Consider the following 13,146-nt stretch of genomic DNA (forward strand, 5'->3'; position numbering starts at 1 on the left):
ACTCCAATTTAAAAACAAATCAAGTAAGAGATATTCTTTGGTCTTTGGTTCTACTTGGTTACTGTCCTATTGACAAGTGAGCTTCAGGGAGTTCTCTGCATTCATGCCGTCACTGCTGTCTCCTCCCCCTCCTTTTCTCCCCAGCCTCTTCTCTACCTACTCTGGTGTTCCCAGCCCAAAGGCTTCCATGTTGTTGAGCCCAGTGGGTCATTTCTTGGCAGTCTTCCACTCTGTTATTCCTCCCTTCCTCTGGAAGCACTCTTATGTTTCTGTGACCCTACACTCTCTTGGTTTTTGTCCAACCCCAGTGACCACCTAAGTGTCTTTTCTGGCTCTTTCTCTGACATCTCAAATGTAATACTTGCAAAACCAAGCTCAATTTCCTGTTCCAGAATGCTATTTCAGTCTTTTCCACCTCAATAAATTGCATAAGCCAAAAACCAAAGTCATCCTTGATTGCCTTTTTTGTTAACCACCACATCCAGCCCACGAGCAAGTTCTGTGGACGCTGCATCTAAATCAGTCCACCTTTTTGTATCGCCCTTGCCTCTAAGCCAACACTGTCTCTTGCCCACACCACTGTGAAATCCTTTTAGTTTTGAATTTTAATTAACTAATTAATATGAGAGAGAGAGAGAGAGAGAGAGAGAGAGAGGGAGAGAGCATGAGTGGGGGAGAGGGGAAGAAGGAGAGAGAGAGAGAATCTGAAGCAGGCTCTACACAGCACAGAGCCTGCTGCAGGGCTCGATCCCACGACCCTGCGATCATGACCTGAGGCAAAATCAAGAGTTGGACGCTCAGCGGACTGAGCCACCCGGGCACCCCAGCAGGTATCATTTTCTGACCCCGTGTACCTACCACACAAATCTTCCTCAGCATCAGATTCTTCTAGAGAGATCTGAGGCTGGGCCTTCACTTCCAGGTTTCTACTTAGCCAGCTTGTTTGTTCCAAGGAAGAGCCAGCAATGTTCCCTACAGCTTCTAGGATTTTTTGAGTGACTTCCTGAAAAGAAGAAAGGAAGTTAGCTCAGGAAAAGATGCTGAAATGCCTAAAACCTCACCATTCGGTAGAAACGTAACATAGGTCACAACTATGAGCCACACAGGTAACGTGAAGTTTTCCAGGAACCATATTAGAGGGTCAGAGGAAACAAGTTCACAATTTCTAACCTCATATACCCAAAACATGATCGACACGTAATCAATATAGAAATTATTAATGAGATTTCACACTCTTTTTTTGCACTAGACCTTTGAAATCTGATGTGCACATTCAATTCAGACCAACCACATTTCAAGTGCTCACCAGCCACAGGGGACTAACGGCTACCATACTGGCCATCATGAGCACGCCACAGAGAAACAGGAAGTTATAGCTGCACACTGCCATCTAGCAGATTTGTTTCCAGTGTCTTTGGGACCATGGGTCCTTGCTAGAATGGCAACCTTCGATAATATAACAAGAAACAAAATTAACTGAATTAAGTTGACTCGATGAGGGTGAAGTGAGGAACGATTCATATCAGGAGTATAATCGGTAAAGAATCTGGCCAAGTAGCTGGGATGGAGGCAGAAATGCTGAGCCCCTTTCTCAAGCCAGCACCATCAAGTCTCACCAGCAAAGACTGGCTGCACATCCTTGCCGTCTGAGAATGGAACAATCCTGACTTAGACCGTAAGCCCAACTGGTAGGCTGGGGTGGTCAGGCACAGAGCGAGAGCACTGCCAGTGGGAAGAGGGGCGCACGTGAGGGAGCTACCTCGGCGAACCCGGGCAGAGGTGTGGTGTGGCCGACGGTGGCAAGAAAGAGCAAGAAAAGAGACTGAGGGCTCGGAGGGTATCCCACTTCCCACGCAGCGAGTGGGCAGGGAAAAGGTGTAGGTGTGCCTCGAAGCAGGGGTGAGGAGTTGGGGTGTCAGGGAGGCTGGGCATCATGAGATGGGAGCAACCAAAGGGAGCAGGGGTGAGGCACACCAGCTGCCGTAACCCCCGAGGCCAACGCTACCGCCAGAACAGACAGAAGGCAGGGGCGTGCTGTAGGTAATAGGCCACGAGGCAGGTGACCTTGAGAGGCTAGTCTGGGAAGTGCTGTCCAAGTACTGGTCGTGCAGCGTCAGCTTTCTCCCCCACAAGTGGAGGCCACGCGGGTCCCTGGGTTGTCTAACTAAGCCTGGCTGTGCTTTAAACCGTGCTCCAGTGGATCAGCACTGGAACCGGAGAGACCTTTCACAAAAGCCAGGGATAATGGTCAGCAGTAACATCCCCAGGGCTGTAAAACTGATACACATCCCGGTTTAACTCGAAGCCGTGGCTCCAAAAGCCCCTCAACCAGCGATTCTAATGGTTGCAAAATCGTGATTTCCTGACCCCGCCATTCTATTTGTAGTTGGCATTTTACTCTGAGGCTTCCCTTCTCCTGGGGTGAGTTTCACCTTTACTTTTCAGACTTTTGGAAACTTCCTGTGAGCAAATACTGCTTCAGCAAGGAGGGGCCAGAATGGTTTCAAGGACAGAAATCCACGTGTACGGAGTTGCTGTCCTAACGCTGTGCAGGAGGCGTCTCCACCTCTATCTGTGTGCGGTGGGGGAGAGGGGGCATCGTGTCAATCCCTAGCGGACTGCTCAGGCCGGACGCAAGAACTTCAGCAGGAGACCCCGGCCCGGGTCCCTCGAGCCCCCGAAAGACAGTAACGAAGGAAGTGAGATCTAAGAGCTGATTCTGCCCAGTGCTGATTATCCACGAGCACGTCCTCTAAAGGTGGCCACTACTCCTGGAACGGTGGCATCGCTACCCTTTTCACACACAGACCTGCAGATCTCTTTGGTCCTTCTTGCTTTCCAGGTTGGGAGTTCTCGTCACAAAGTCGTTCAGCATGCTGTTGAGAGACAAGCAGCTTCAGACTAAGAATGTTGCAGGAACAAGATGTATTCCGGCAGGAAAACACGGCGACGTGACTGCTGGGGCACGGTACCTGAGAAGCAGAAAGTATCCAGGCGGAGCTAGATTCAACTGCACGGATTCCTTTAGCACGCCCAACAACGAAGGAAAGTTCTCTTGCAAGGCCGTGACTGGCAGCCTATGTTTAAAAAACCAGGAAAAAATAACCCGACGGTGAACAAGTCAAAACATACATTATAAGCACATTTTAGGTCCAGGCAGTTGGAAAGCAGAGGACATATGGCCTATCTGACTGACCTCTTTGTTCTTGTTCAAATTAAAATACGCACGAGCTACATTTTTGTATTCTGGCAAGAACCTGGGGAGTCTGGAGACCAGAAATCCTGCCGCTGACAAGTCAGATGCTCCCAGTTTCCTGTGTATCAAATAAAGGCCTTGAACCAGAGGACTATCTGACCCCTCGGGCCAGTCTAGCTCTAATATCTGGCCTTTCCAGTGTCGCTGGTAATGGGCGCAGCCATCAGCCCACAAGGTCACCCGCCAGGAGCTGATCTTCAGTAGTTTTCATGGTGAGGCCACATAGTGCGACAGGCCGCAGCCCAAGGGCCCCAGGTTCAAGTCCTGAGCCCCCTCAGCAGTGCCTCCCCTGCAAGAGGAGGAGGATGGAAATCTGCAGCTGCTGACGGCTCATGGGTCACTGAGACCACCGTAGTGCTGAGACCCGCCAGCATTACAAAGCACAGCAGTGACCACCAGGACGGACGTGACCAGCTCCTCTTTAACCCCTGGAAGAAGGAACTGGAAAATCGCTTGTGGGCGAAGTATCGACAGCGGGTTCGAACTTAACCCCAGACCCAGGGACTCCTGGGACTATGACGCTCGGATCTACCCGCCTGTAGCCGTGGGGGTGGCAAGCTGCAAGAAGCTTGGCCCGAGAGCCTTGTTAACCAAGGAGCTGGGACCTGGTTGTCAGACTGCCTGACTGTGCAATTCCCACCACACGAGAAGGGGACTATGCCCCCCACTTCGCCTTCGTGACCGTGACAGAGGCGGCCCCACATGGTGGATCCGGTATGGCTTCCCTTCCACCTGGGGAACCTGCTTCAACGTCCCCTGTAGCAGAGGCTGCAAACAGACACGAAGCTCACAGGCAGAAACCACAGGAAAGCACTGAGGACTCAAAACAATCACTTCTCCTTTTTCTAAGTCTTTAACACTTTGACGCCGAACGTGAAGTGTTCAAGGGACAGCACACGGATTTTACAAAGTCCGACTGGATCTCTGGAGGAGAAGGAAGAGCCTCAGGGCATTCATTCTCACACCTTGGGAAGAAACCAGGCAGGACACCTTCAAGATGCTTTCTGAACTAAGGCTCTCCAGTTGGCAAGAAATGCAATTGGGAGTTACGCTTATAATCGGCGCAACTGCATCTGTGCGGTGATTACTGCGACTGAGCAAAGTTTGTGAAGGGTTTGCCTTACCTTTGGATGAAAGCATAGCAAAACTGCAACACGGGGATATCCACGAGCGGTGCTTTCTGAAAATGAAAGTGAAACCAATCACTCCAAGTTGGTTAGGAAATAAGGTTAAAAAAAGAATTAGAATACAAAACGAAAGAGAGTCTACATCCTCACAAAGCAAAGGATTTTAGCCAGAGTCTCTCAGATGGGATAGCACATGGGAAAGCAGCCCCCAAGCGTGACAAAACACATGCACACTGTGAGGTCCCAAATCATCACCGCCCTTCTTGCCAGACTTCAGGGCGAGTCCCCTCCAGGCTTGTAACAAGTATTTGGGCGAAGCTGTGGTGTAATAAAACTCTGGTGGCCCAAGTGGACCCTCATGAGTGCATGCGACTCACTACCGACAAGAGACAATAAAAAGCTCTAATTCTTAGCTCAAGGAATTCCCTCAAACTCAGCCCAGACAACTTCCCTACATCCCAAGGGGTTGGAGCCACTTAGAAACTGGTTTTGAAAACATATTTTTTTCTCTTCTTGCTTATAAAAAGCTATTTGCGGAAGTTATGGAAGTTGAACTGATTAACTAATCAAGAAAATGTAATTTTGTTGTTTGAACAGTCAAAAACCAGCCAGCCAGACGAGATCTAATGGTTTTTTTTAATGTTTATTTATATATTTTGAGAGAGAGCAGGCACACGCATGAGTGAGGAAGGAAGAGCGAGAGAGAGGGAGAGAGGATCACAAGCAGCTCCACACTGACATAAGGCCCAATCTCACAAACCTGGAGATCATGACCTGAGCCCAAATCAAGCCCGACACTCAACTGACAGAGCCACCCAGGCGCCCCCTCGTGGTTTATTTCTAGCCCACGAGTTGCAGATATTTGTAGAATTTCAAGCAACATGTAGGAACAAAACTCCAAGGGCCTGCCTGGTCCACAAAAGCCGTCGCGGAGCCTCCTTCTGGAGGACAGCTCCCTCTGGTTCTGCAGCTGTAATGCTGCTCATAGAAGTGACCACAGCTTGCAGGGTCAGTTTCCTGACACCTGAGACTGGCTCAGAGTTATAGATGCAAAGTCACCGAGGATCTGACAGTTTCTCCAACCCTGCTCCTCTCCTCAGGGTTGATTACTTTAATATTTATGTACCAGAACGAAAGACGACAAGTCTCCCGGGCATTCGAGGGAGGCCCCGGGGGCAGACGTCCAACACACGCCGTGGACTCTCCCATGACATTTCACAGCTGATCCCTTAAGGGCTTCAACAGCTCCATCATCCGGGCCTCGTGGCGCTCATTTTTAGGCTGGCTCGTCTTCTTTTCCCAACTAGAACACAGCTGACTGAGGGCAGACACGGTTTCACTATTGAGGATTCCCTACCCCCGAAGCACAGTTATCTTCAGTTTTGGAACGAAGGAAGGGCACAGCTGACTGGCTGGAGGACCTCGCAGGCCTGTGCCACGTGCCACTGGCTGGAAGACCACTACCCCGTGCCACGTGCAAGGGGGGCCCTTCTGGAGGAAGACGTGACCAAAGGCACAGTTGTGCTCCAACACAAGCAGAGCTATGAACATGGCCTAAGACCTTCTTGGCCAGTTTTCTCACATACAGGGTGACAAATGGCTGAGAACAGTGCTTATTCCAAGGTTCAGCTTTTGTTTGCCATCCTGGGTGAGAACTTTAAAATTCAAAGCTATATTCCTTTGTTATAAAACTTTTTATTGTAATAAAGTGTACATAAAATTTACCATTTTAACCATTTCTTTTTTTTAATTTTTAAAAACCATTTATTTAGCTTTTGAGAGAGAGAGAGAGAGAGAGAGAGAGAGAGGGCAAGGGAGGGGCAGACACACACACACACACACACACACACACACACACAATCCAAAACAGACTCCAGGCTCTGAGCTGTCAGCACAGAGCTGGATGCAGGGCTCAACCCACAAGCTGTGAGATCATGACCTGAGCCAAAGTCAGACACAACTGACTGGGCCACCCAGGCGCCCCTCATTATAACCATTTCTATGTGTCCAGTTCCGTGGCGTTAAGTTCCTTCACAATGTTGTGCAGCCATCTTTACCAGCCGTCTACAGGACTTTTTTATCTTCCCAAACTGAAACTCTGTCCCCGTTCAACAGTAACTCCTGTCCTCTCTCCTCCCACTTCTGGCAACACTACTCTGCTTTCTGTCTACACAACTGAATATTCTAGAGACGTCCTATAAGTGGAATCCTTTCACTTTGGTCCTTCTGTGACTGGCTTCGCTTGACATGTCCTCAACGTTCATCCGTGTTGCAGCAGGTGTCAGAATTAACTTCCTTTCTAAGGCTGAGGAATACCCCGTTGCATGGATGCACCTGCTTTGGTCTATGTAATCATTCATCGATGGATACCTGGGGTGCTTCTACCCTTTCACTTCTGTGAGCAACGCTACTACAAATACTGGTATACAACAAATACCTGTTTGAGTGAAACTGTAATTTTCTTTATTTTATTTTATATATTTTTAATGTTTACTTTGGAAAGCGAGAGCGTGCGCGCATGCTTAGACATGCGTGTGAGCGTGGGGGAGGGGCAGAGAGAGAGAGAGAGAGAGGGAGACAGAGAATCTGAAGCAGGCTGACAGCTCAGAGCCTGACATAGGACTTGAACTCATGGACCACGAGATCTTGACCTGAACCAAAAGTGGATGCTTCACTGACTGCACTACCCAGCTGCCAAAAAAAATTTTTTTTTCAGTAAAACTGCATTTTTTTAAAATTTTTTTTTAACGTTTATTTATTTTTGAGACAGAGAGACAGAGCATGAACGGGGGAGGGGCAGAGAGAGAGGGAGACACAGAATCGGAAGCAGGCTCCAGGCTCTGAGCCATCAGCCCAGAGCCCGATGCGGGGCTCGAACTCACGGACCGTGAGATCGTGACCTGAGCCGAAGTCGGACGCCCAACCGACTGAGCCACCCAGGTGCCCCCCTTTTTTTTTTTTTTTAACGTTTATTTATTTTTGAGACAGAGAGACAGAGCATGAACAGGGGAGGGGCAGAGAGAGAGGGAGACACAGAATTGGAAGCAGGCTCCAGGCTCTGAGCCATCAGCCCAGAGCCAGACGCGGGGCTCGAACTCACGGACTGTGAGATCGTGCATTTTTAAATAATCACTTTGTCCGTTCCACTAGTTTCCATTTATGTAATTATTCTTATATTTTTCCTAACAATTTTAAATCACTTCATAGAATGCAATTATTTCAAGGCTGAAATAAATCGCTGCTTTCTATCAAATTAATGAATTAAGAACAAAAACAGCTCCTACACTTTCAATGAGTCTCCCCACTTTGGTAAAAACAAAAACCTCTGGGAAGCCTGGCTGGCTCGGTCAATGGAGCGTGTGACTCCTGTTCTTGGGGTTGGGAGTTCAAGCCCCATGTTGGATGTAGAGTTTACTTAAAAATAAAATCTTACCCAAAAAAAAACAAACCCCAAGTGGTTTTGTTTCAAAACCACTGTACGTGACTGCAAGAGGCCTTGGGCAGCAAGGACTCCACACCCGCTATGCAGAAACGGCCTGCAAAACCATAGGAGCCTCATGGTGCCATCCTAGCTCTCTACACACCACGGCTTCTGCTGCAGCCAGATGAAATCTCTTCCTTCTCAGAATGCCTCACATGAGTCCTGTCCTCTGACCCATTTTTTTTTTCTTTTATGTAAAAATTACTAAAGTTTGAATTCTGGTCAGAGCTCTCTTCTCCACCAGGCCTCCACTTTGGCCTACGAGGACTGACTTTCAGCAGAAATGATCCCGTCCATCCTTCACGCTAACCTGAACATCCTTCCTCTGTCCTTTGAGATGCACGTACATTTCTTACAACAGGACTGTCTTTCTCAAGGAGCTGGGAGCCGTCCTCTGGAGTACCACCATTGGGAAAGACAGGGGCCCTTGTCTCCCAGTCTCCGGGAGTATGGGAGCCTACCTTCCATGAGCACCGGTCAGCAAACCCAACAGCCTACTCAAATGACCAATCCCCTCCCCCACTTTTTTGTAATTTTCTACTTCCCTGGCTTTGCTGGAGCCCCTGCTCCTTCACGCTTCCTACTCCTCCATTTCTCAAAGTACTCTGTTACCTCTGCACAAATCAGAACTGAGGTCCGCTCTCTCCCCTAACACAGTAGCTACGGAATGTAAGTTGGCCTTTACCACCTTCAACTAGTGTCTGGCTTTGCTTCTCTTTGGTGCCTCTTAGGCTGCTAGTTCCTTGAGGCAAGTGTCATTTCCTCTTTCTAAAGGTTTTGTTCAACTTGGCATACTGCAGGCACTTGGTAAGAACCCACTCCCAGGCAGTGCGTGCCGCAGCAAGGAGGGAACGATGAAAGATGGCCGCTGACCTCCGGTGGTTCCCACCTTCAAACAGGTGCACCAAAGCCCTTTGGGCACACTTCACGTGGCCTCCTCCAAGCCCAGCAAAATACCTCCATGCCACCCCCCAGGGAATCCTAGCTGCTCCTGAGACTTCTGCTTCCCTTCCAAACACAATTTATAAGACACAGAGACAGGAGGGCGCCACGCATTCATCTGGAAGATCCCCAGGCTCCTGACCTCGTCCCCTCGGATTTGTGGCGGCCTCTTCACCACCTCCTTTGCCAGGTGAAGCACCGTGTCTGTCTGCAGGGTGCTGAGCGCACAAATCAAGTCGACAAGGGTCAGCTGGGATGTGCTTGCCGCCGGGACAATCTGCCAAGGAAAAAAAATAGTTCCCTTAAGGCTCACAGAGAGAAAACAAACATAAGAACAATGCACAGAAAGTCTTCTATAAGAGCTGCCCCCAGAGAAAGAACTTTGATATTTTAAATAAATATTTAAACAAAAACTGGGTAAAGGACTCTCTTGGTGGGGACAAAGAGTGAGCTAAGCATTTAATCACTGTGACAGAATTAGCATCTGACATACATTAGGAATAACAGGTGCAGTTGATGATGGGGCAGTGACACTGGTACGTTCAAGCTCAGAAAGCATTTATTTATTTATCAAAAGCAATTTTTTTCAACATTTTTTTATTTTTGAGAGAAACAGACAGAGTGTGAGTGGGAAAGGGGCAGAGAGAGAGAGGGAGACAGAATCTGAAGCAGGCTCCAGGCTCTGAGCTGTCAGCACAGAGCCCGACACGGGGCTTGAACTCATGAGCCATGAGATCATGACCTGAGCTGAAGCTGCACACCTAACTGACTGAGCCACCCAGGTGCCCCAGAAAGGATTTATTTTTTAAAGTAATCTCTACACCCATCGTGGGGCCTGAACTCACAACCCCAAGATCAAAAGTTGCATGCTCCACCAACTGAGTCAGCCAGGCACCCTTCAGAGAGCATTTTAGAAACAGATACACTTAATTTGAAGGAAGCAGGCTGACATTGAAAGGTAGCCCTAGAAGTATGAGGATGGTAACAGAGAAAACAGATAAATCAGATTCTTGATAGTTGGCCTTGGCAGGAAATCCCAGGGATGGGAGACACATCTTTTTTTTTTTTTTTTTTTTTTTTTTTAATGTAGGGCTTGAACACAGGGCTTGAACTCACAACCCTGAGATCAAGACCTGAGCTGAGAATCAAGAGTCAGATGCCCAACTGACTGAGAGCCACCCAGGTGCCCCCGGACACATTTTTGATGTCAAGAGTCTCTATAATGTGGCTACATGCACTTGGAAGGATCAGACTTACCACCAGTGAATACCCCACAGGTGCTAAGCTGGGTGGCCTGGGCCACCAACCTCTTATGCCTCCTCAGGGAATAGGAGCCTATGTTGGACACTGAGATAGTGTCCAGGGGGTGGGAAAGACCCTCTGAGGGAGGTGTGACGTAGGAACCTAGATGGTCAAGAGAGAAAAAAGGAAGAGGCTTGTGTTGGTTTTATAGAAATAAACCAAGTCCCTGGAGGACTGAGTGATGGACCACAGTGGATAAAGAATGGATGAAATGTAAAACGAAGTTATCTTTGGGAACAGGAACGTGAGGATTTGAATCAGGTATAAATTTTTGTTAGTACTATTTTTACAAATTAAAAAGCCTATGGGTCCTGGGTGATAATGATGTGTCAAAAAGTAGGTTTCTAACTGTAACAAACACACCACTTTGTGGGGAGGTGTTGATAATGGGGGACACCATGCGTGTGTAGGGTAGGGGGTCCTGGGGAAATCTCTGTACTTTCCCCTCAATTTTGCTGTGAACCTAAGACTTCTCTTAAAACAAAAAGCAAAGTATTTTATGGTTTAAAAACATCTATAAGAGGGGCACCTGGGTGGCTCAGCTGGTTAAGTGTCCAACCCTTGATCTCGGCTCAGGTCATGCATGATCTCTGGGTTCATGAGTTCAAGCTCCGTGTCAGGCTCTGTGCCAACAGCGTGGAGCCTGCTTGGGATTCTCTGTCTCCCTCTTTGTCCCTCCCCTGCTTGCGTATACACATTCTCTCTTTCTGTCAAAATAATCTCAAAAAGATAATAATAGAAAGAAGTATTCTACATTCATCACAGAGAGATCTGAAAGCAGAAGCCAGGGGTAGCTCCCTGCCCGCCCGCCTGCCCGCCCGCAGTCCCAGCTGGAGTGAGACACGCCTGTGTCATCTACGCATTTAAAGCAGTGAAAGCACTTCAGCGGTTTCCCGAGCCGGCCTTTGACACCACCGTCACTTGCCTGTGACTCTGGTGACCCTGGCAGAGCAAGTTTAAATACAACTTTGATTTTTAAACTCTACCTTCATCTTACTGAGGCGTTTAACCTTCTTCCTGCTCCATACTGCTGCAACAGCGGCTGTTAACTGAACTCCCAGATGCGCCGTCAAGGGGTTCAAGAAGTCTAAAATTTTTTGTCGTATGGTCTAGAACACGGGAAAAAGAAGAGTTATGGCAGAGTGGGGCCCGGGCCACTACGCAGCGCCTGTAATGCAAGGAGTAGAAGTCCGCTAGCTGGCCTCGGGAAGGCTGCCCCGCAAGCCCAGCCCCAGCCCGGTTCCCTGGTCACATGCCATCAGAATGTCCAGCGTTTCCTCTCACTGTTTCTCGTCATTACTTTTAAACTGGAGGGTAACGGCTGGGTCTGCCGTGAGCACAGGGACTTCTTCCATCTTGCTCACCGGGTATAAACAAGGCCCAGCACACAGCCGCAGGCACGCAAATATTTGTTCGAATGAATTTACTGAGCACGTACTAGGCCCCTATGCCTATATTTAATATCATTTTATTATTTTTAGATACAATGAGCACATGAGGGAGATATCCTCCTTCCTGGGTCCTGGGTCCAGCCTCAGGGCTGCCTTATCAGATGTATAACTGACTGCAAAGCACTCACTCTCTCTACGGCCCAGTGTTCTTGTTCCTAACTTGGGACTAATAAGAATGCTTACCTCCTATGTGAGGGCTAGATATGCTAATAATTGTACAGCACTTTGGACGGTGTGTGCTTCCAACCAAAGAAACTCCAGCACAGAGAGGCTAGTGAACTTTCCCAAGGTCCCAGGGAGCTGAACCCAGGCTCCCCAGCTCCCCATGCTCTGAACCAGTCCACCCAGCCTGGGCTGCTGGATGCCTGAGTGAGCCCAGAGGCCACACCTGGCACTGGGTGGTCAGCAGACACAAGACATGGCCAGATAATTCCAAGCCGCCATACCTGGCAAACAGAGACTGAGCCACGTGCCCGGATGCTTCTAAGGCAGAGACCGTTAGAACTGGGGGAGAGCTCAGTAAACTAGAGCTTTGCATTTCTGGTTTAGTAAAAAAAACCAGCGACACCCTAACATTCTGCCTTGACGTTGCCCATGTGTCCAAGGCAATATTAAAAGCTGGACATAAGAGACAAGCTGTGTTACAGAAATGCTTGAGAGCAACAGGAAAGATCTTTAAACCCCCAGAAACTTCTAGTTTAAAAGAAAAGGGCGAAAGGAAAAAAACAGGTTAAAAACTCACAAAGCCTTTTAGTCAGGAATAGGAAAGTTATTCTAACAAACTAACTGGAGGTTTCTATCTCCGACTTATGCCTAACTTGGGTTTCACTGAGCACACACTGATTATTTATGTACACATTCCTGTACGTACTTATTTTTGGTGGGACAACACAAGACAAAAGAAATAATCAAACCACAGAGGAAGTTCTCTCACTTTGGTGGTTTTGAAGTAAACGGAAGAGGATCCCTTCGTGGCTCCAAGGAGATCGACGGGTCTCTTGTGAGTCTCCTCCTTTCTGAGAACATTCCAGAGAAGGGCCATGGTGTTAACGATTCGAGGCAACTCTTCCAGAATGGCATTCTTGGCATTTTTCAAATTGGTCGGATCGCTTACAGCAGTGGTCTAAGAATTGGAAATGAACATGAGTCTCGGCTGCGTGTGTGGCAGACCTAGATAACCAGAATCCGGTGATCGCCAGGGCACCGGTGGGATGGGAGTCTGGGCCGTAGCACTCACACCTCTGACAAGTCCCACAGGCAGGGATCGGGAAGCAAAATGCTTTCCTGTGCATTTCAACCCATAGCCTTCTTTCTAAGAGGCGCCTCTGGGAGTCCGAGGCCCCACGTCACAGACTCCTTTGGTCATCCGGCCAAAGCAGCAGCTGCATTCTAAAATTTTAATCCCCAACAGGTCAGAGCAACTAACAGCTAAAATGGCTTCAGACTGCAGATTTCACAAACGCCATGAGGTCAAGGAAAAAATATGTCCAAGAAAGAGGACATTTTATCCCATTTGGTTATTGATCTAACACTGGGCACTGGGAAGGAGCCCTAGGGAGCGCCAGAAGAACAAACTACGCTTGTTTA

The 13,146-nt window shown here is 48.5% G+C and overlaps 1 protein-coding gene across 3 annotated transcripts in view; it reads right to left on the minus strand.

The window, feature by feature from the left end:
* Positions 1–13,146, minus strand: part of DOP1B (DOP1 leucine zipper like protein B) — a 106,277-nt gene that overhangs the window by 18,775 nt on the left and 74,356 nt on the right. For all 3 annotated transcript variants that reach the window (XR_006299299.1, XM_043593636.1, XM_043593634.1), the window contains exons 21-27: positions 12,494–12,682; positions 11,095–11,217; positions 8,949–9,083; positions 4,381–4,436; positions 2,973–3,077; positions 2,810–2,876; positions 859–1,003 (exon numbers count right to left, since the gene is read on the minus strand). Coding sequence is in view for 2 of the 3 variants with exons in the window: in XM_043593636.1 (XP_043449571.1) it covers positions 859–1,003; positions 2,810–2,876; positions 2,973–3,077; positions 4,381–4,436; positions 8,949–9,083; positions 11,095–11,217; positions 12,494–12,682 (820 nt within the window). In the remaining variant the exon portion in view is untranslated. The remainder of the gene's footprint in view (positions 1–858; positions 1,004–2,809; positions 2,877–2,972; positions 3,078–4,380; positions 4,437–8,948; positions 9,084–11,094; positions 11,218–12,493; positions 12,683–13,146) is intronic.

Source organism: Prionailurus bengalensis, chromosome C2 (genome assembly GCF_016509475.1).
Source record: "Prionailurus bengalensis isolate Pbe53 chromosome C2, Fcat_Pben_1.1_paternal_pri, whole genome shotgun sequence".
NCBI lineage: Eukaryota > Metazoa > Chordata > Mammalia > Carnivora > Felidae > Prionailurus > Prionailurus bengalensis.